Consider the following 23,676-nt stretch of genomic DNA (forward strand, 5'->3'; position numbering starts at 1 on the left):
CAGCAGTCGCTCCGCGGGTCCACGCGGGTCGCGCCCGCACCCGGCGCGCCGTGGACAATGCTTGCACAACCACAACGCGGCGTGGGCGCGGGGCTTCCGCCGCCAGGGGCACATTTATTACACATTCCTAGACCTTATCTCGTTGCAATAAGATCTGCTCAGAGTCAGCTAAGTAGTCAACGTAATAGTTACATTACTCACTGCTTCAATCCGCAGGTTGATCTCGCGAGCCTAGCGGTCAGTCTGAACGAGCTCGTAGGCCTAGTCGGGCCCGCGGTCAGTGAGTCGGTAAGAAGTCTTAACAGCCTACATTTGAACAACTCGACTCAGTTCCAAGTAGTCTTTTTGAGTAGGTAATAGTGGAAGATTAACCTTTTGTTGGTGTACATGGTGGTCAATAATTGTGAGTTCAAACCTCGGTCGTCGCATCGCAACCAAAGCAGAAAAAATCTTTGTCGACAAAAATGCATAAAGATTGCATGACAAAAAATTTGGTCAGGATCTTTATCATAGACAGCTAGAGACAAGAGGTTAAATCAAAAGGACTTCCTAGACTAAAGATGTTATACCTACATTTATAAGAATCTAGTTTTTTTTTTAATTTCACAATATCTAATTTTTTATCAATACTTTTGTGTGACTTAAAGATAAACACACCTTGAAATATTTTACAATAACTTCGCATCTTCTCTAGAATGATTTTAGTTTTTACAGAAGATCGAATTTTTTAAAGCTCAAGTTTCGTGTGACTAGATTCCAAAAGAAATTGAGTCGAGTCTTAAAAATGTGGTCAAAAGCCTAAAGTGTTTACAACGCTAGGTCAGAGTGATGGTCCTGGTAGTGTTGTTGGCGGCGGTGGCGGTGGCGGTGACAGGCGCGCGCGCCGCGCTGCTGCCGCAGCAGCCGGAGCGCCTGCGCGCCACGGTCGGCGGGTTCGCCGTTATGAACTGCCACCTCGACTTCCCCTTCGGCAACGAGATCCCCTACCATCTGCAGTGGGACAAGGATGTAAGGATTTCATATTTTCTTTACATGAGGATTATTGCTCCCGAAAGTTTAGGTATATATACTTATAATGTGGATTTTTGGTTTGAGTAAGTAGGTCGCACCGTCGCACAGCTAAACTGTGGAATGAACGGTCGCCCGCGGTATTCCGGCACAGAATAGACCAGGAGCGGTATTTGACATGCGTTAAGTGACGTTTCGTGTTGAACTTCAGTTGAATGGAAGAAATCGTGTGTTGTCGAATAGGTAAATTTGACATTAGCAATACACAGTTAGGTGACAACGAAACCAAACCGAACCACGCCGAGTTCAGAGCCATTTTAAACCGTATAGTAGTAAGAAAACAAAGTTGATTTTTGTTGCATAATTTTTTCAATGAATGAGTTTTGGTTGTACCAAATGATACTTTCCACAGTTGATGAACAAATGATTCATTCCACTGTTGAAGCCGAAACTGACAGTTGTGCATCTCGAATAGGGCCCCTGCAAACCTTTAAGGAAAGAGCGTACTCCCATTTTAAAGGCCGGTAACACATTTGCAACCTCTCTGGTGTTGCAGGTGTCCATCGCCAATGGTAATTGCTTTCCATCGGGCGATTTCTCCTTTCGTTTGTCTCCTATATCACTCCTATGTGTACTCCTACTATATCATAAAAGAGTTGAATCGAAGCGTATTACTTATTATATTTGTTTCAGCAATCTCTCAAAAAAATGGGATATTTAAATATAAGAGTCCCGGCAAGCTCGGCCGAATTTCACCTTCTCATACAAACGGAGTCGTTCTCATTTTAAAACTACGTGTTGGATTGATTTGAAACTGGACATACAATGACATGAGGTATATCTGTAATTAGTTTATATACTTAGCTCCAGTTTATAAAACAAACGAAATAGAGCAAAAACAAGTTTTGTATGAAAAACTTAAATTCCCTGTATTTTTTTAACTATGACATCTGAAGCTAATTAAATAAACTAATTACAGACATAGATATATACCTACTTTATTCTATTGTAAGTACAAAAGTTTATTCTATGTTTGTATGGAGAACCGAGCTTGCCGGGGACCCTCGTAATCTTACCTACAATGTAAAAACCTAAAGTCCGTGACTGAAGATTGAAATTTTGACTATTAAGATATATGAGTAGTTGATGAGTAGGTACCATAATTTCGTCTGTAACTGTGAAGGTTAGTAAACAACACTCTCAAGCGGAAGGGCAAATTTGAGTCTCCGCTATGACCCTAATATTTTAGGCAACTGATGTTAGTAGAGGACACGTCTGCGGTCCTGCATGTTTAGTCATTCATATTAGGAGTGTTTTCCTTGTAAACACATTTAGATGAATCCTGGTATGGTAGGTAAGCACTAGGGTTGCCACCCATACTATGATATATAGTATCGTACACGTATCGTACTATATTTTAGTCACTTGTACCACAGATTATATAATACTATACTAGTACTTGTACTTGTACTTGTACTATACTAGTACTTGTACTTGTACTAGTGCTTGTACTATACTAGTACTTGTACTAGTGCTTGTACTATATTTAATTCGCCTCAAATCGGCCCTATTTTTTTTTCAAATTTCCCAGTAAATACTATTTTTTCAATATTTTGACAAAAATACTATATGTGTATAGAAAGCAGGTGGCAACCCTAGTAAGTACTTCATTTTCATAACATGTCCGGGTACGTGACTACGTACAGTCAGCAGGAGACAGCAGAAGTTGCTAAGCGGGCGAGGTCTTCAAAATGATCTTTACGCGAGTTTATTGTGACGAAAATAAGAGCGTGTCAAGGTAATTTTGAACACCTCGCCCGCCTAGCAACTTCTGCTGCTGTCTGTACGAGATTATAAAATGCTTCTTACTAAAGTTGTTACTGCTATTGCGATATTTATGTAGTTGTAGGTATAAAATGAAATGAATTCGGATTATTTATATATTATGTCTTCTTGACGAAGTAGATCGTAAAAGGTTTATCGTAACCTAGAAGTAAAAGCATTGTATTTGTATGTATTTTTCCACAAGCGGCGTAGTGAAAATTGTCATTCACATTCCCACGTCAAGGATCACATGCGCAGGACATTGCTATTCGAGACATCCCTAATATCTTCGCTTTAATCGTGTAAAACTCTGACCAATTACTATACGACATTACGACATTTCACGCCTTAATTAATTATTCAAGTAGCTTGGACAACTTGGTCTACACGTCCTGTTGTCCTGTTATCGTAATTGAAGCTATTAGGGGTCATTGACATTGCACTATAATGGTGAGTTATTATAGGATACAGTTGCTTTTTGGGGCCATATTACTTATTGTTAAAATTTGGAAGTCTCCATCTTTGGACAGTTAACAGCTATAGACAGCCATTAAGATTTTCGCAGATTTATGGGATAGTTTTCGAAATAGTCGCCAAAATAGATATTAATAATAACTAGTAGTTCGCCCCGAACTGAGAACTGCCGGTTAACCAAAAAGATATATCAATTGAATGCACCTACTTAGTCGGCAAAGGATCGAAAACCGCGTGTGATTTATAGATTTAAGTTGGATTTAAGTCACCGTAGAGATTAAAAGTGACCGACATACTCACTAAAATAGATCAGCAGAAGTGGAGATGGACTGTCCACATGTTGAGAGACAGGCGGGAAAAATGGAGCAAAATAGTAACAGATAGGTATCCAAGAGGTTGTACACGGGGCCAGAGGAGACCTCGAACAAGATGGGAGGATGAACTCAAACTCACAGCGGGCCCGAACTGGAGAAGAGTGGCCCACGACAGACCTCAATGGAAAGAGCTAGAGGAGGCCTTTGCCAAGCGGCACACTGAGCCACGGGACATACTCTAGCTCAGAATAAAAGGGCTAGATAGATAGATAGATAGAGATTAAAATAAACTGTAGGTAAGTATCTGCGGTAAGCCGTTATCTTTCAATGCAAATGTCGAATTAATTTATTACAAAATTATGTTTTTTTTATTTCGTTTTTATCTTGCTAATATAAAGAAACAATAAATGTCCTTAAAATAAAAATTACAAACTAATTTCTCGGGATATGATGTCAATAGTGGACTTATTAAGCATAAAAAAAATTATAATATAGTTTCTGTTATGTAGAAGGTTATATAGAATAGTTCTCAACCCCAAAATCATCCCGTAAGGGTGAAAAGGGGGTGGGAAAGGGCGTTAGGGGGGCAAAGGAGGTTGAAGTTTGTATGGAAAATCAGTAAAAAGCAGATTGTATAAAAGATGCCCCCAGATACGTACATATTTCAGACTTTTTTATAAATCACGCCCAACCCTTTAAATAAGGGATGGAAGATTGTCATAAGGCTTACAATAAGAAGTGAAATCTCACCAAAAACATTTTCATGTACCTAAAATGTTGCCAAGACGAAACCATAAGGCTCGCACTGTCAAAAAGTTATCAGATCTCTTGTAGAGCCAATAAACTTCTAACTCTACAAGTCCTAACTTTACAAACTCTACACCTTAGTCAAAATATGTGGCTTGGCCGTTTCCTTACTACTAGAAATATTGTATGATTAAATAATGAATAGTAAATAAATTTCATAATTCTTTATTGCAACCATAGTACAGTATAGATGTAAATTATAATAAGTATACAATGTCTCACATGGACCCACAATTTTTCACCTTACGCCCATGTGACGGTAGCGAAACGGCCTCTTAGCAACTTCTGCTGCTGATCTGTACCTAGGTATTTCCTCACGATGTTTTCTTTAACCTTTTCAACGCCGTGTCAAACACAAAAGCTGACATCCAGACGCACGTCACCGAAGAGTCAAAACTGAACTCCAGTTTAGAAGCTGTTTTTGAGACATTGAGCAACCCAGGATGTAAAAGAGCTAGCAGGATCAAACATGTGACGAATGCCAATTGAAGATACGGACGGAGCCGCGAGGCCCACGAGAGTCGAGACTCGTTAAGCAATCAAGCGGAGAGATGAGAGGTGCCGCACTTGCGGGCGCTCTCGTATTGTTTGTCCACAATGAGGACTCGCCCAGCGCCGCCATTGTGCCCCAAGGCCGCCACGCATGGCGCAGCCGACGACCTCTTCCTTTTTTAGGGCTCCGTTCAATGGTGCCAGTCAATCGTGTCCTTCATGTATGGTACTGTCGGTATGCTACTTTAAGTGAACTATAGTTTTGTATTTGTCCCGTTTTTTACCCTTTGGGTACGGAACCCTAAAAAACGCGTTCGGTCGGGATTTTAATAATCGGATTTGAAATTTTCGGAGATGAGATATAGAGGTAACCAAAATCACGGGACGATTCCTATTCTCACACGAGCACATGACACGAGCGGTTTAATGTAATCTAGGTTATAAATCCAATTGTACTGATTCATTTGATGAGACTAGCGCATTAGTCACGTACACAGCTCATTTGACCGCAAACGCGAGTCGAGTGTCAACCGCGTGAACCGCGGCACCTGCAGCCGCCCGGTGCGGTGCCGCCGGCCGCGGCCGCCGCAAGACGCCGCGGTACCTAGCTCTATTCTATTAGGTAAGGGGTACCTATACCTAGGCACAGGCAGAACAACCAGCGAATGCTGGTAAATGGAACTAGAGGGTAATGTAGAGCGACATTATGATAAAACTTATCACACATTCAAAATATTATCATCTTTGTGTTACCTACCTTACATAACTAAATCCTAAGAATTTTTGTCCGATGTTTCATTTGTCCGAAAGGCACAAATTTTCAAAAACACGCGTCATTTAATTTCATGTCACAATTAAATCTGACCTTCTAAAGACCACACCACAGTGACCTTTTCTAAAGTTTATAAAACGAACTGTATATTTAGGTAGTAGATAGTGTAGTACATGGTATAATACAAAATACATAGTTGAATGAATATAAGATTGGGATCTTATAATTATTCATTCAACCATCTTTGGTGGGCCAAAACCATTTCCATGTAAAATGTTGCCAAGACGAAACCATAAAAGGCTCGCACTGCCAAAAAGTTATCAGATCTCTTGTAGAGCCAAGCTTCTAACTCTACAAGCCCTAACTTCACAAACTCTACACCTTAGTCAAACTATGTGGCTTGGCCTTATTAAATTGAAGTCGCTAAATAATTAAAAAAAATTCTCTTACGTGGTTAAAGTTATATTAATTTATGCAACGATGCATTTAATAATAAAAGTTTTATCTAAAAATATTGAATACGTCTAATTTTATCGTTTCGACTCGTTTTCATAAATGTGGGCATTCTCATAGTAGGATGACAAAATCAAGTCAATTACGTGGATTTCTACTAAATATAATTAGTCTTTGCATTAAGTGAAAATAGTTATTGTATAAAACGATAACAAACCGATTTCTCAACTCAAAGTTTTTAAAATATTCGAATATCTCGTCAGAAAAAATCGAATATTCGAATCCCTGAAATTTTCGAATATTTGCAACCCCTACTGCTCCTACACTATACACTAGCTACTTTAGATTAGAAATTATTTTATTAAGATAGGGCTCTCAAGGTCTATTAACACAATGCTTATTAAAACATTATTTTGTTGCCTAAATAAAAAAAACCGGCCAAGTGCGAGTCGGACTCGCGCACCAAGGGTTCCGTACTTTTTAGTATTTGTTGTTATAGCGGCAACAGAAATACATCGTCTGTGAAAATTTCAACTGTCTAGCTATCACGGTTCATGAGATACAGCCTGGTGACAGACAGACATACGGACAGCGGAGTCTTAGTAATAGGGTCCCGTACGGAACCCTAAAAAATGGCTGGAAAGAACAGCATTAGGTCAAATTACATTTTGGCAAGGTAAGTTAACTTCAGACTAAAGTTCTTTGGAGCATCGAGAGGTTACGAAACAAATATGAAATGCACAAAAATAGAGTGGCATCTCAAGTGCGATTGACGGTTAGGTTAGCGACGGAATTATCTGCCGAAGATGTACGTAAGTGAATAATGAGCCCGCAGCGCTAACAGCCGTTCACAGCTCGTCATCCAATCGAGAGCAATTTGACGGCTGAAATCCAAAACCCGTGACACGCGTGACCTAGGCACTGGCACTGGGGCACTGGGCAGTGGGCACAGGCCTCCTGCGAGCTGCGTGCACGGGCACGCGGGCACTTAGCGCACGAGCACGAGGGCGGTGACGGTGAGCGGCACTTCCCTCACTTCCCTGTGCTATATATAGCGAGCAGCAGCAATCACAAGACAATGCGATCGTGTCTACCTTCTACCATCGTCAGCATCATATACCTATTACCTTATGGCAAAAGGACTTGTCCTTGTCAAATGATCAGCTAATTCTGTCAAAGGTCACTCTCGTCATCAGGCTTGTAATCTGTTGAGTTTACAACTTGCGTCGTTAAATTGAGTTAAGTTTATTTAAAACCGAATACTTCCTTTTTGCTCCAGCTAGAGGGCTCCCATTTGTATTCTTTGGGCTCCCATTTATGATCTACGAAGAATTCAGATGCAGTCTAGTCTAGGAACAATTTAAGTCAATTGAATCTTAGAGCATTTAATAACCGGAATCGCCTTTAAGTGCTTATATATCAGTTTTTTATTATTATTAAATTTTCTGCAGGAGTGATAAAAAGCTTTTTCCTAGCGCATTCAATTGCAGCTCTTTACGGAGCTGTTTTTCATATTTGCCTGCACCATCCCAACACAACACCTGCTGGAGTTGTTAAGATTTTTTGGCTGTTTTATTCTTCTCTTTTAATACACCTTTTTTTATCCTTCTCTTTTAATACACATTTGAGCCCATGAATAGCCGAGAGAACGGCACTGCAGGACGTATGGTGGTCTTACTTTGCTCATCGTCTATTACAAAATGCGACTTTTTGTACGAAGGAAATTGTATGATTTTCGACTTGGCCCAGAAATTATTAGCGCAAATTTTCGGTTACTTTAGCTATCCTTATTTTTGTACAAATCTATATACTATGTTTCTTTTTAGTTAATTTCACTTAAGCCACATATGTTCCCCAATTTTTTCACGATAAATATGACGGGCATGCGGGGCGGGCGCAAATTCTATTACCTAACAATCTTTCTGATGGTCCTAGGGTCACTTGTTCTGTTCCTAGAGGTCTGCCGCTTCGAGACCTCTGTTCAAGAGACAACGTACAAAATTATTTATTTATATTATAAAATGCACGAAACTTCGAGGTAATTTTAGGTGTATCAAAAGCGAGCATGGAGGATGTTGAAAATTTTCTTGCCATTTGGAAAAGATTAAATTTCAATTAGCTCTTCTGTTCACCGGTGTAACGTCGCATTTCGTAAAACCAGAATTACTTATATTGGAATACTTATTTAATTTAATAATAGGACTTTTAACTGCGGTAAGAAAGCTGTCGTCATCTTTGCTTGGAAATAAAATTAAAGCCGTTTGAAATTCACAGTTTTTTTCGGTACACCCCTTAATAACGTCTGTCTTATCAAACTGCTCTCACAATTCCGTTCTACATTCTAAATATAAGTACACTAAACGAAGTTGATATACACTCAAGAGCAATGATCAAACGGGAAACGTAGAGTGTAAATTCTCACAACGTGACCCGTTTTCGCTGCTATTGTTTAGTTTTGTTGTGTATTTGGTATGCAGTGCAGTAGGGCGGTGCGCGTGGGATGCGCGGCAATCGTCCACTTTACGCACTCCTGTGGCCGCGCGCCCTCATTAGCCCATTAACACCTAACGAGACTATTGTCTCGAGTGCCGGCCTCTAGGACTGGGACTGGGAGCCGCCAATGCCAAGCTCTCTCAACTTAACCCCTTTACTTACGTACTGTATGTGTGGATATGGATCGCGGTCTCAAAGCATTCGTGACTTGTGTCGGTCGACTTGGGATTATTGGGATGTACGTATAGTTGCGGTCACGGCTCGGGATCGTTGGTGATTGCACTAGTAACTCATCAGCTTTTTTCATTCGCCCCTCTCGCAACGCAATCTAGCTTAGCTCTCTAAAATAATGTTCGATAATGAGATCTTAGTTATCTTGCGGAGAATCAGCTACTAGAGGATATGGCGCCCGGGGCAGTCACCAAATTTGCACCCCCTGACGACTGACAAAAATTTCCCTGCTGCTGCCTTTTGCCCATTGTGGCGTCCCCCATTGGATGGCGCCCGAGGCACTTGCCCCCTCTGCCCCCCCCCTAGTTACGCCACTGGCGTCAGTTCAGACTTTGTCACCACTTTTCCCCTTTTAGGGGTTGAATTTGTTCTTGTTTGTACTAATCTTGTTTCCCCCTATACAAACTTTGGACCCCCATTTCACGCCCTTGGGGGGTGAATTTTGTAAAATCCTTTCTTAGTGCACCCCTCCTATATCCTAGACCTTATAAGAAACCTACGTGCCAAATTTGGAATCTCTAGAACCAGCGGTTTGGGCTGTGTGTTGATATGTCAGTCAGTCAATCAGTTTCATCTTTTATATATTTAGGTATAATTCGGGCGCATACCCATCACATCAGCTCCGATTTGGAAGCAGTAGTTAGCTTACAGATTGACTAGGTACCAATTTAAAATATCGTGTTGTTTAATTGCAGGGTGAGATGGTGCTATCCTGGCTGAGCGGCTGGGAGTCGGCGGCGGTGGGCGAGCGCTGGAGCGGGCGCGCGCGGCGCGTGGCGGGCGGCGCGCTGGGCGGCGGCAGCCTCAACGTGTCCTCCGTGCGCGAGTCCGACGCCGGGCTCTTCCGCTGCCGCGTGTCCTTCCCCAACCGCAGCCCGCCCGCGCGCAACAACGGCACCTTCTACTACCTCGACGTGGACGGTCAGTTACTACTTCATCACTATTAGTCACTAGCTAGGCGATCTAGCACCGTATCACACTCAATATTACTCGATAGATCGTACGGTTCTTGCAAATAGGTAGAAATCTATTATTATAATGTAATATATCAGGAAATGTTTTTCAAGGCGACTGTTATACTCGTTGTAACAGGAATTATTCCGGCTTGCTACTTTTATTCCATGTTTCCGTTACGAAGGGTTACATGCTTGACAATTGACGGCAAACATACCGGAGACACAATTAAATAATCAATAGAAAAGGAATGTATCTGGCTTGCCGTATTAGCTTAGCTCATCAAGTGTTTAAACCCTAAGATATTTTAACCAAGTAACTATGACAATGATAATACAAGACAAAGACAAACACGACAAGGCCTCTTCTCCAAAAAAATTGAAAAGACATCGAAAACACACAGCTAGCAATAATTCTGACGTCGTACAGTGCGAGCACTCCTTTTGTGCGGCGAGTTTCGTCGTGAGATGAAACGCCGCCACCAGAGCACGAGCATGACTGTCTAAATTAATGGTTCATCCAACTGAAGCCGAAACCGAACTAACCAACCAAATATTTAGGTTCAAAATATGCCTCTTTTGGAATTGTTTGTTGTGTGTGCACTTGGCGAGGCTGTGTGAACCTCTGGTTATTTCAATCGCTTGTGATGGCGCGTTTATATCCTCATCGATTGCATTCGACAGCGCTGTTTTTAAATTGCGCTGTCGACGATATACGGCAAGTAGACCGTCTACTAAATGCGCTGGTATACTTTGCAGGTGGCACAGTGATAGCAGCGCCGCCAGTAAACGTGACGGTGGTGGAGGGCGAGCGCGCGGAGCTGGAGTGCGGCGCCAAGGAGCCGGATGCGCTGGTTGTGTGGAGCCGCGACGGGCGCCCGCTGTCCGAGCTGAGTGACCTAGCTGCGCGCATCGAGCTGCCCGGCAACGGCTCGCTGGTGCTGCCGAACGCGCTCGCCGCCGACGCCGGCCTCTACGAGTGCAGCGTGCAGCACGAGGACCGCCAGCAGACCGCCGAGGCCTACCTCGACGTGCAGTGTAAGTGCCGGTACCCGCCAATGTTTGTGGTATACAAAATCGTAGGAATGTTGCAACTGATTTCATTAATCATTCTTCCAAAGGCCGGAGAAGAAGGGCTACGCCGCCGTCCTTAAATTAAAAGGCGGCTGACTGAAGTCTACTACTCTGGAAGACTTTAGCCGCTTTTTGGTTCGAGACAGAGTGGCGGCGGTACGTAGGGGAGGATGACGTTGACATTTCTCCGTTTCATCACTTACAATTCTTATAAATAGGTATCTATACATGTCTAGAAAATGTATTTCACTAAAATTAACATTTTTTTTCTTTCAGACAAAGCAAAGGTGGTGTACGCACCCGACGAGCGTTACCTGCCGCTGGGCAAGCCAGCGAGCCTGGACTGCCACTTCAGCGCCAACCCGCCGCTCACCAACCTGCGCTGGGAGAAGGACGGCTTCCTCTTCGACCCCTACAACGTGCCCGGCGTCTTCTACAGCCGCAACGGCAGTCTGCTGTTCAATAGAGTGAGTGTCAAGTTCCCAACGGCCTCCATCACTAACAACCTCCTTTTTTAACCTGCGATGGGAGGTGGAAGGATTCCCCTACAATGTGACCGGCGTTTGCTACAGTCGCAGCGGCCGTCTACTGTTCAATAGAGGGAGTATTATGTACGCAATGACTCAAGTCCCAACAGCAACAACCCGTATCAAACTCCACTGAATGAGGACGACGACTTCCTGCTCGTCCCTGTTCCCTGTTAGACCCCCTGTAACTGCTCAGGCTTTATATATGTTTATACGTAGGTATAAGTCCCTACTTTGAAGACTCCAAACCAAAATTACTCGCCATTATTTCTTGTTCATGTGGAGTGTGGAGGAAGGGTCGTATATTGCTTATACAAGCGGCAGTATACAAGTTACAAGCTTAACCATGATGATGATGATAATGTTTGTAGGTGGACGAGTCACACGAGGGCCAGTACTCGTGCACGGCGTACAATGCGCTGGGCTCGTCAGGCCCGTCGCCGCGCGTGCGCGTGCGCGTGCAGCGGCCGCCCGTGCTGCTGACGCGGCCGCAGCCGCTGTACCTCGCGCGCCTCGGCCAGCCGCTCGCGCTCCCCTGCGCCGCCGCGCTCCAGCCGCACCACGACCCGCCCCGAGTCATCTGGAGCCGAGTGAGTCCACACCTACTCTACTCCACCTTCCTGAATACCACGATTACCACGGTCACCTGGCGCGCCTCGGCCAGCCGCTCGCGCTCCCCTGCGCCGCCGCGCTCCAGCCGCACCACGACCCGCCCCGAGTCATCTGGAGCCGAGTGAGTCCACACCTACTCTACTCCACCTTCCTGAATACCACGATTACCACGGTCACCTGGCGCGCCTCGGCCAGCCGCTCGCGCTCCCCTGCGCCGCCGCGCTCCAGCCGCACCACGACCCGCCCCGAGTCATCTGGAGCCGAGTGAGTCCACACCTACTCTACTCCACCTTCCTGAATACCACGATTACCACGGTCACCTGGCGCGCCTCGGCCAGCCGCTCGCGCTCCCCTGCGCCGCCGCGCTCCAGCCGCACCACGACCCGCCCCGAGTCATCTGGAGCCGAGTGAGTCCACACCTACTCTACTCCACCTTCCTGAATACCACGATTACCACGGTCACCTGGCGCGCCTCGGCCAGCCGCTCGCGCTCCCCTGCGCCGCCGCGCTCCAGCCGCACCACGACCCGCCCCGAGTCATCTGGAGCCGAGTGAGTCCACACCTACTCTACTCCACCTTCCTGAATACCACGATTACCACGGTCACCTGGCGCGCCTCGGCCAGCCGCTCGCGCTCCCCTGCGCCGCCGCGCTCCAGCCGCACCACGACCCGCCCCGAGTCATCTGGAGCCGAGTGAGTCCACACCTACTCTACTCCACCTTCCTGAATACCACGATTACCACGGTCACCTGGCGCGCCTCGGCCAGCCGCTCGCGCTCCCCTGCGCCGCCGCGCTCCAGCCGCACCACGACCCGCCCCGAGTCATCTGGAGCCGAGTGAGTCCACACCTACTCTACTCCACCTTCCTGAATACCACGATTACCACGGTCACCTGGCGCGCCTCGGCCAGCCGCTCGCGCTCCCCTGCGCCGCCGCGCTCCAGCCGCACCACGACCCGCCCCGAGTCATCTGGAGCCGAGTGAGTCCACACCTACTCTACTCCACCTTCCTGAATACCACGATTACCACGGTCACCTGGCGCGCCTCGGCCAGCCGCTCGCGCTCCCCTGCGCCGCCGCGCTCCAGCCGCACCACGACCCGCCCCGAGTCATCTGGAGCCGAGTGAGTCCACACCTACTCTACTCCACCTTCCTGAATACCACGATTACCACGGTCACCTGGCGCGCCTCGGCCAGCCGCTCGCGCTCCCCTGCGCCGCCGCGCTCCAGCCGCACCACGACCCGCCCCGAGTCATCTGGAGCCGAGTGAGTCCACACCTACTCTACTCCACCTTCCTGAATACCACGATTACCACGGTCACCTGGCGCGCCTCGGCCAGCCGCTCGCGCTCCCCTGCGCCGCCGCGCTCCAGCCGCACCACGACCCGCCCCGAGTCATCTGGAGCCGAGTGAGTCCACACCTACTCTACTCCACCTTCCTGAATACCACGATTACCACGGTCACCTGGCGCGCCTCGGCCAGCCGCTCGCGCTCCCCTGCGCCGCCGCGCTCCAGCCGCACCACGACCCGCCCCGAGTCATCTGGAGCCGAGTGAGTCCACACCTACTCTACTCCACCTTCCTGAATACCACGATTACCACGGTCACCTGGCGCGCCTCGGCCAGCCGCTCGCGCTCCCCTGCGCCGCCGCGCTCCAGCCGCACCACGACCCGCCCCGAGTCATCTGGAGCCGAGTGAGTCCACACCTACTCTACTCCACCTTCCTGAATACCACGATTACCACGGTCACCTGGCGCGCCTCGGCCAGCCGCTCGCGCTCCCCTGCGCCGCCGCGCTCCAGCCGCACCACGACCCGCCCCGAGTCATCTGGAGCCGAGTGAGTCCACACCTACTCTACTCCACCTTCCTGAATACCACGATTACCACGGTCACCTGGCGCGCCTCGGCCAGCCGCACCACGACCCGCCCCGAGTCATCTGGAGCCGAGTGAGTCCACACCTACTCTACTCCACCTTCCTGAATCAATCAATCAATCAATATACCACCACGATTATCACACAACTTTTCTTTGATAATTTGTCGCCATATCTTTCTATCCGTCGTCGAGTGGAGATCATCTTAGACCATGACTGACTGTGAGTGAACTCGGATCTGGGCATTAGGCTCCTCTGTGTTATCACTTTCAGTTACGACCCGGCATCTGTAGCTTATCAGCTGTTTTTTCTAGCAACGCGGCCAAAATATTCAATACCTTTGCGTAGGCAAGTGGTAGAAAAATGTGGTTGTAATCTTGAGTCCAGCTAAAAGATCTAGGTTAGGGCTGTCAGCGCCCCTGCTTTTTGGGCATTGCGTAAAGGGACCCCGACACGAAAGAAGAATAACAGCATGTGAATATTGTACGAGGCAAGCCTGCGCTTCTTGCAGAAAGACGGAGCACCCCTGCCGGAGGAGCGCTTCAAGCTAGAAGAGGGCAAGCTGAGCATCAGCGCCGTGGCGGAGGAGGACCGCGGCGTGCTGATCTGCACCGTCAGCAACGAGGCGGCCGACGTCAGCGCCGAGACCGAGCTGCTCATTGAGAACCTGCCACCGCGGGCGCCCTACAATCTGACCGCGCGCGCTACCGCCCACGCTATACAGCTCCTCTGGGTGCCTGGCAGGTCTAATTTGTCTTGAATTTGGTCACCCCTAAAGATGATATTTATTAAACTAGTGTTGCTGTGCTCTTATAAATTTTAAGGCTCGAGTTCTCTTCAGAAATTGGCGAAATATGAAATAATAAATAGTTTTATAATTGAAACCATTTTACCAATTTACTTAGACAGAAACCGGAATCAATGGGAATGGTTGAAATGTTTTGGAAATTAGTTAATCATTATAAACATCAACAATTGGGGTGTTGGCTAAGGGCAGTGCATGAGCGGCCGTCGAGGAGATCTTTGAGCATGTGCCGATGCCGTTGGGCTGTTGAGTAGAGATGTTATAGTTCAGTACAAACTCAAATTGCCACAGACGCGGCGTGGACGCGGAGTACACGGTGTGGTACCGCGAGCGCGCGGCGCACGAGTGGCGCACGCTGCGGCTGCTGTCGCGCGGCGTCACCGAGGCCTCGCTCACCAACCTCCGGGCTTCCACCTCACACGAGCTGCGCGTGCTGGCCACCGACAGCCTGGGCGATGGACTGTTCAGCAAGCCCCTTTTCGTCACCACCCTAGGTAAGCGACTACACCTCGTGGATCGTTACCAATGCGTACCGGCGGAGGCTGCGTTCTATGGGAGACCTCACCGCCGACAAAAAGGCTCTATAGAAATTGCAACGAGGGCTCCATTGTGTTTAATCTAATTTCCGCATGACGCAACATTACAACACCACACATATCGGCTAGATTTCAGTTCATTAAGTGTATGGTTTGTGTAGTTAGAGAAAAATAATGCTTTCGGAAAACTATACTTCGGAATCTTCATATCTTTTTTTGGCGGAACTTACGATAACATTCATAAAAATTTGATGATGATGATGTTGTTTTCAGATCCCGACGTTGACGAAAGCGAAGCGGCGTTCGTGGCAGCCGTGACGGAGACGAGCGACGGAGCGGCCACCGCGGGCGAGGACGAGCTGGAGGAGGACATCGCCGAGACAGGCGACGTGGCACAGGAGGCAGTTGCAGGTAGGTTGCTGACAATGCTGACCGTGGAGGCCGTTGCAGGTAGGTTACCGCCTGGACAAGGAAGGGGCCCCACCGCGGTCGAGGACGAGCTCGAGGAGGACATCGCCGAGACAGGCGACGTGGCACTGGAGGCCGTTGCAGGTAACTAGGTTGCTGACAAATGACAATAGGGTATTAGACTTCCAGGGATATCATGGGATGGGATGGGATGTACAAATACGTACTGGAAAGAATGTCAAAGCATTGGCAACCTATCGGTCTTTACCACACGCCTTTGCGTGCGACTTTTAATCCGGGGGTCGCGGGTTCAAACCCTGGCTAGTATCATTGAGTTTTCGGAACTTATTTACGATATACCAGTCGCTTTACGCTAAAGGAAAACATCGGTAGGAAACCGGACTAACTAAAGGATGACTCACGATAGACCGGCCCGAGCCCGGGCCGAGGCGTCCGACACATCATTTTCTATGACGGCTAATCGGTGATTACATTGTGCTTTCCATAGAAGGCCCCGTCTAGCGTGAGTCATCCTTAATCCCAATAAGGCGTTGGGAGGTCTGATGGCTCCTACGTGATGGACCATCATGCTGGCCCATCTTAGTGGCCACTATGATGGTCAATCGTAAAGGAAAGCCATGATAGCAATCGCTTTCGTAAAAACTAGTGACTATGCCAATTCTTGGGATGAGTTGCCAAGCGAACCACAGGCATCTATGAGCTGTGGCAACAATCCGGGACAATGCCAGGAAGACGATGACTGGGAAATTTAAGACCATGATTACTATGATTGTAGGTGCAGGTCAACTGGAGGTGACTGTGCGGCTGCTGGACGAGGCCGCGCTGGTGCGCTGGGCGGGCGCGGGCCCCGGCCGCTGCGACCTGCGCTGGTACCGACATGAACAAGCTGGTCGTCGGTTACTGGCCACCGCGCACACCCACCACGACCACCTGCTGGGTAAGAGGCGTTCTGCTGGACTAGCTACGACCTGCTCTGCGAGATGGTACCACCATGCATGCCGGCCGGCGTCTACTGGCCGCCGCGCGCACCCACCACCACCAGTCCACCACTGACTGCACAGGGTGTGGTCGGGTAAGGTGCCGAGTCATCGGTGGACGGTCACGCAGGCCTGCAGGGCTGGGCGCTGTGTCATACGCTGATGGTATCCTGACGACTATAACGGCCACTGTGTTAATATTAGCTACTAATGTTACACACTTATCACAAGTATCACACATCATCGCTAGTAGCTAGGTACATAAATTGCTGGAACGCAGCCGATAGGTAATTTTTTTGGGTAATAAATATGCGGATAATGTGGGGATTGATGTAAGATTGATGCTTGTTTGCCACCGACGTAGTATAAAAAAAAAGTAAGTTGTCTTCTTTAACCCCTTGAACGCCACGCCTGCGCGCGCGTGCACGTGCGTGTGCGCGTGCGCGGCGCGTCGGAACGCTCGACGGTTGATGTTGATATGGGCTGTAGAGTCAATTATGCGCGCGTCAATTAAGGTCTTTTGCGGTCAAGGGGTTAACATATTTTTTACATCACAACTACTGTCTCTGTCCAGCAATGGACTTTTAAAGATTTTTTGTCGATTATATGTACTATATTGTTTAGCTTGTATAGTGTCCGTTTCCGTTTCCGTTTCCGACAGTGAGCTCGGTGGAGGAGGGCGCGCGGTACTGGGCCGCGGTGTCGTGCGGCGCCGGCAAGGCGCGCGGCGGCGCCGGCGTGGCGGTGCCGGCGTACTCGCGGCTGCGCGCGGTGGCGGGGGGCTGCGCGGCGGCGGCGCTGCTGCTGGCGGCGGCGGCGGCGGCGCTCGTGCTGCTGCGGCGCCGCCTGCCGCCGTGCCGGCGCCGCCCGCCGGGAGCGTCGAGACCCGCGCCGCAGCTGCCGCCGCCGCCGCCCAAGCGACGATATTGATATCGACCAGTGACTACTGAACTCTAATCGATTACTTTAAATATGACTCGTACGAAACGTAGAGGTAGTTACAAAAAATTAAAAATATTTCCTCTAACTTCCTTTATTAGTAAACCACTTTATTGATCGTTGCAGTGTTTAGAGATTCCAAAATTGAAACTGTAAAGAATTTACAAGTATTCATTTGTACCTCTTACTAGTACCTATTATCAGGGGTCGAGGTGCATGAAAACAGTAATAAAATCTGTGCAATGTTCTTTATTCATAAGCGTTAGTGTGACCGAGTGTTAGTAAATTGTTTCCAAAGCATTCCCTAGTCAGCTCCCTAGTTCTGTGGATTGAACCGATTGAGATCTACATATGCACACGTTATGTACCTACGATTATGCATTGTAGAAATGAGTAAGTTATTTGATTTCTCGGTAATAAGTATATTTTTTTATTTATGTAAATATAAATGATAACAATAAATAGACTAGAACTGATCGCTCGGAATGTTTCATTTATTTCTCAAAAGTGACTCAATAAGTCTCCTCTCCAATGGACACTATCCACAAACGCATGTCTTCTTCTTCAGCGTGTAATGCGCCCAGTGTTGGGCCTCTCCTCTCCTCTCCTCTCCAATTTTCCTCCACGCAGCCCGGTTTGCTGCTTCTCCCCTCCAGAGTGGGCCTGCTGTCATTTTAATATATAACTTTAGTTTTAAATTATCTCATTTACCCCCCTAGCGCCACCTACCGAGAAGTAAAACGAATGACGTCCAAATGCCGTCGGGCAAATCTAGATATTATAACTCCGTAATAGATGGATACAGTCTAAGGAAAAAACGTGCCTCGAAAATCAAGAAAATTTGATTCTCGATCAGAGGGCGCTATTAGCTTTGACCTACGGTCGTATAGATGGCGTTGACGGTTTCGTTTGTTATTAAACAATTTTAACGCATATCAGTGAAAGAACATGGGTCAAAATCATAAAAATAATTAATGCAAATAAAAAAAAACATTTATTCATATTTAAATACATCGTATTTTTATAAATCTTCATTTTTAGTTTTAAAGTGTGTCGACAGATGGCAGTGAATTTACTGGGGTTACAAAATTTACTATGACAGTACCGCTCTAGTATAAGTTACTCTATGGTCTGTTGGTTTCTGGCCGTGCAAAAATTACTATGGCCTCAGTGTCTTATCATATTCCAGGATTTATAAAATTTTACGTAATAAATTAATGGCGCCTAAATTTTGTATTTTAGCGGAGGCACGTGCGAGGTGAGGTGGGAAACGAGGAACTCAACGTGATATATAAGTTGGGGTTTTTCACCTTTTAGAATTTACACATGGGAAGTGAAGGAACGTACGAAATACGAATCAAAACAGACTAATAATAGATTTATTGAGCACTTGGGTATAAACATCCCTTGTACTTAACACCATTACAGCTTTTAATTAGCAGGTTTTAATATTCAAATATCTATACTTTCCCGTTTCAGAATCTGGTTTTAAAAATACTAGTGCCCAACGGCATCTATTGCCCGACGGTGATACTACTTAAGTTCTGCCTCATGCCCCTGGAGGTCGCTAGTTACTCGTAAAAGCACACATTTCACAGATGTATATAGGTTCCTAAGCCTAAATTGTCTTATCCCGTTCCAGGATTTAGCCAATTGCTTCTAGTTTTCTCAGATCTTCTGGCTTTTATCGGCATTTGAATGTTCTTAGTTCTAATGCTCGGTAGATGGCGCTAGTAATAGTGTGTTCGCGATATTAAACATATTAAACATCGTAACAAGTGTTAAAAACGCGACTTTGCTACGCCACCAGCACTGCCGCCTTACCACGAGCTCTTAACGCGATTCATTTTAGGACCTAAACTGAACTGCGACGCTATTTCCTACCACGACATTGTTATTGCGATCAAATTTCGACCGAGCCAGCGATAAGCGACCCAGTCATTTCATTCACTCATCTCAAGTGTATTTCGTACCATGACCTGACACTTGAACCGAAACTGAGTCGCGGGAATGTCAAATTTAGCGATTGATAAAAAGTTACTCATTCGATGCATTATTCTGAATCGCTTGGTACACACATTAAACACATTAGTGATACTAAAAAGTTTCGTGTTTTTACAAGGAGTAGGAGCTGGAAAATGTAAGTACCTAAAGCTAATTTTATCACCTAATTAATTAATTTAGTAAAACTAATAAAATTTTAATAACTAGTAAAAGTTTTAAGATTTTGTTACCTAATGTTTTTAGATGTCGGACGAGCTACTTGATCTTGAATTTTTGGAATGCGATCTTGCAGAGAACGCATTCCAAAAGCAACGGAGACTTTATACTCGTCAACAGTGTGATCCCTTTGATTTGAGCGACATGGAGTTCATACGACGGTATCGACTCTCAAAGGAACTAACACTAGAAATTTGCGACGAGCTTAGACCGATGGTTAGGGAAACAACTAGGTCTAGCGATATAGATTTAGAGACAAAGGTAACCTACCTACGTTATACGTTACTTATTACATTCACAAATAAGCAATTTAGTGTTTGAATAATGATGACTGACCTATTGTTAACTATCATCCATGTATTCTATCCAGATGGTGACTTCCTTGTCTTTTTATGCTGTTGGGTCTTACCAGAGGCCCGTAGGGCACATAGCTGCGCATTCTATGGCGCAGCAGACAGTTTCAAATGCTTTTTTTTTTTTTTTTATACCACGTCGGTGGCAATCAAGCATACGGCCCGCCTGATGGTAAGCAGTTACCGTAGCCTATGAACGCCTGCAACACCAGAGATATTACACGCGCGTTGCCGACCCTTTAAAAACCTGTACATTTGATGCTATTACTCAAATAACATCTTTATTAAATACACATGGTGTACGAAGAAAGTACATAGTATTTCCCAATACTCTGGAAGAAAGGAATGCCACAAGAACTTCGTAAGTACTTAGGTATAGGTATTATTCAGAATGTTGAAAAAATCCCATTTAAAACGAAGTCAATTTAAAACATTTATTTTTGCCTTTCCATCTGATCATACTCGGGGACATAGGTATTGGTCTTATCACCTGATGATTTTATTATCTGTAGGTACAATAAGTACATATTTTACTGTAATTTTTCAGATTTTTTAATACTTTTGGGATGCTTGGACTTCTAGGGTGTATAGACTGTACACAAATTCCGATTCTACGACCATCACAGTATGAGGAGCGATATTACTGTAGAAAACAATACCATTCCTTAAATGTACAGCTGGTAATTTAATTCAATAAAAATTAAAATGATATTTTTTCACGTATACTAAGTATTAATCTATTGACCACTTCAATTACAGATTTGTGATGCAGATATGCAGATCACCAGCATAGACGCTAGTTACGGTGGGGCAACCCACGATTCATTTATTTGGAACTGTCATCCAATAAAAACTTTCATGGAATGTCTGAATGAAAATACTTGGCTTCTGGGTAATTATTTGATTTATGTATGTACAGTCAGCAGCAGAAGTTGCTAAGCGGGCGAGGTGTTCAAAATGCCCTTGACACGCTGTTATTCTCTTAAAAATAAAGTCGCGTCATGATCATTTTACTTCCCACCAGATTTTCCATTGAATCTTCTTGCTCTGGCATCTGTAATCAAATATATTTTACATATCAATTGTTGGACATTTTTATTATTTATTTAAATAAGTACTGAGTTGTTAAAACCTTTATTTTCATGTTCTTATCTGATGACTTATGAGTAATAGTATAGAAATTGTACCTACCTATCTTTCGCTTCTGATAACCGCAATGAAATTTATTTAAATTGATTGGATGAGAAGTTTTTAATTTTCTTATTTTGTTTTCTTTTTTTTTGTGTGGGTACTGATCCTAACACTAACACTTAAATAAAAAAGATTATCACTAATATCAAGTACGGACAAAGTCTGCAATACAATATAAAAGATATGTAAGTATAGACTATTTCTTCGGGAATAAAATCACAGGAAGAACACTACAATATTTTACTGTTACTTACTTGATTGAAAGGCTCCACTCTGACACCGGGGAGCCCAGATCCAAACGAGTTGCCCAGTATTTGGAGGAACCTCTTCTCTATATCAGAGAGAGATGTAGCCTCTGATGATCCTCCTCCAGTGCGTTGGATTGATGCGCGATTGAAAGCCACAGTTTTTTTCAGTTTAGATTTATAATCGTTCCAATACTATAAAAAATAAAACAAAAATGTTTAAAATGTTTTCTGTACCTATGTTTATTTTGATTGTATTTGCCGGCAAATTACTTTGCTCTATGCTTTCCAGTCTTTTATGGCTCCGTAACCGTGCGCGTTCAAAGTTTCTGTCACTCTTGACCACATTCTTTTAGAATGATCTCGTGCCCTTGCACTTTTATTATAACCATTCGCGATATCTTTATGACCATTTAAAAATTCCCACAGTCTCTAGCTGGGCATAAGTCACACGACGCCGTGGTCCTTCGCTAAAACAAAACAAGCCGAACACTTCAAGGAATTTTAAGTGATCCTACTTTGAACACGCAAAATCACTGAAACATTTGAGTAACTAATACAAAAACACTGGTAATACGATTAAAATCAAATACTATATTTAAAGAATATAAGGTTAAATACTCACGACATTGTATTTGTCTATAAATTTAATATTATTAAGCTTCTGTACCGTTATTTGAAGCCTATATTATAATATTTGAGAGAGCGATGCAGTTTGTCAGTGACGAGCGGTTCCGGTTCATGATTGTGCTGACATCTACCGGCATGTTTCCACTTTACCAATTTCAGTTTTAACCCCCTCCAACTCCACCAGCGACCGTGGCGTGCGGCCTCGGATTTAGTTCATTGGCGTTCTGTTTGTCGGAACGTTCGGTTCACTACAAAAAATTCTTAGAAATTATTAAATTCTTAGAATTTTTTGTAAGTACTAATTAAAAGTATTTTTTTTAAAACGGTGTTACCGTTCGATTATTAATATAATTTAAATTTAAAACATTTGACGGACAGCTCGGGTTCGTTAACGTGTTTAGAGAAGCTGACACGTGATCGATTCACATCGCGAGCGCAGCGCAGCGGTCGCCGTAAGTATGCGACTTTTATATTATTTTGTTTACCGTGAATCGATTCGTCTTAAGGCACGGAACAGGCCCATGAAAAAGTGAAAATGGCAATTTATAGGCCTCCGTTTTAGTGTCCTCCGAAAGGGAGGTTATAACGGTTTCTATTTCAAAATAGAACTGCCTAATTTCAAAGGTCTTAAACAGACGCGCTCTATGACGTCGTAATTTATGCCAAGTAATCACTGTGTGTTTGCATTTAGTATTTTTAGGCTAAAGTAATTACAGTGTTAATGATAGTGAGATATACCTATGACCCGATATTTTCCGTGCATTTCCACATTTTCTGGTACTGTGCTGCTGTAATAAAAATTATTTTCCTTTGCATTGAAATCGAAATATCACAAAAATAAAGAAATGCCATATTTGGTATTGGCACCATTAAACAGTTACTCTAGTCGCTTCCAAACTAGGGTCCTATCTGCCTTAAAGTCGACGAAGCCCAGCTATCGCTGGGCTTCTATTTCCGCTCTGAAGAGCGAAAGGTAACTAACAAACCTACATCGAAAACCTCCCTTTTCGATCTTTGTGTCTATAGTCTTTGGAAAGTTTTCTCTTAAGTATTGCCAACTTTGGTTGCACGGTAGTGACGGTACCGTCAGCACCTTTGAATTTTATTTTCAATTAAAGGTTTTGTACCTAACAATAAATACTTAGCTGTTAAAAGCTGCCTGCTAGTTCAAGCAAGGGATTGGAAAGTGAAACTCTTGTATGTAAAACTGAGGTATCTCTATCCAGTTTGTGTTGTTATGAATTTTGGTTAATAAGTATTTTTATACATACAAAATTTGGATTTCGTATATATATGTATATGTATAACAGCATACAGGAGGGGCACTATTTTACCCTTTGCTATGAAAATAACTCTTGTGAAAAAACTGAGTAACGTAATTGAGGCTGGGAGGTCTGGTGGTTACGGAGCCGCTGCCTGCACTAGGCATACATTCCTGCTGCA

The 23,676-nt window shown here is 45.1% G+C and overlaps 1 protein-coding gene across 1 annotated transcript; it reads left to right on the forward strand.

Annotated features, from left to right (window-relative positions):
* Window positions 1–230: 230 nt before the first annotated feature.
* On the forward strand, window positions 231–17,585 carry LOC134743077 (protein borderless). Its single transcript, XM_063676415.1, has 11 exons — window positions 231–288; window positions 820–1,008; window positions 9,564–9,789; window positions 10,581–10,859; window positions 11,172–11,362; window positions 11,794–12,012; window positions 14,420–14,652; window positions 15,005–15,207; window positions 15,523–15,660; window positions 16,454–16,615; window positions 17,317–17,585. The coding sequence occupies exons 2-11, from the start codon at window positions 829–831 to the stop codon at window positions 17,583–17,585; spliced, it is 2,100 nt and encodes a 699-aa protein (XP_063532485.1). The 5' UTR covers window positions 231–288; window positions 820–828.
* Window positions 17,586–23,676: the final 6,091 nt, after the last annotated feature.

Source organism: Cydia strobilella, chromosome 1 (assembly GCF_947568885.1).
Source record: "Cydia strobilella chromosome 1, ilCydStro3.1, whole genome shotgun sequence".
In the NCBI taxonomy this organism is placed as follows: Eukaryota; Metazoa; Arthropoda; class Insecta; order Lepidoptera; family Tortricidae; genus Cydia; species Cydia strobilella.

Bases quoted from the DNA above. Each gene is read 5' to 3' on its own strand.
- LOC134743077 (XM_063676415.1), top strand. From the start codon at position 829: ATGGTCCTGGTAGTGTTGTTGGCGGCGGTGGCGGTGGCGGTGACAGGC. The intron at 12,013-14,419 runs GTGAGTCCACAC...CGCTTCTTGCAG, and splicing joins CCCGAGTCATCTGGAGCCGA to AAAGACGGAGCACCCCTGCC. The intron at 15,208-15,522 runs GTAAGCGACTAC...TGTTGTTTTCAG, and splicing joins CCTTTTCGTCACCACCCTAG to ATCCCGACGTTGACGAAAGC.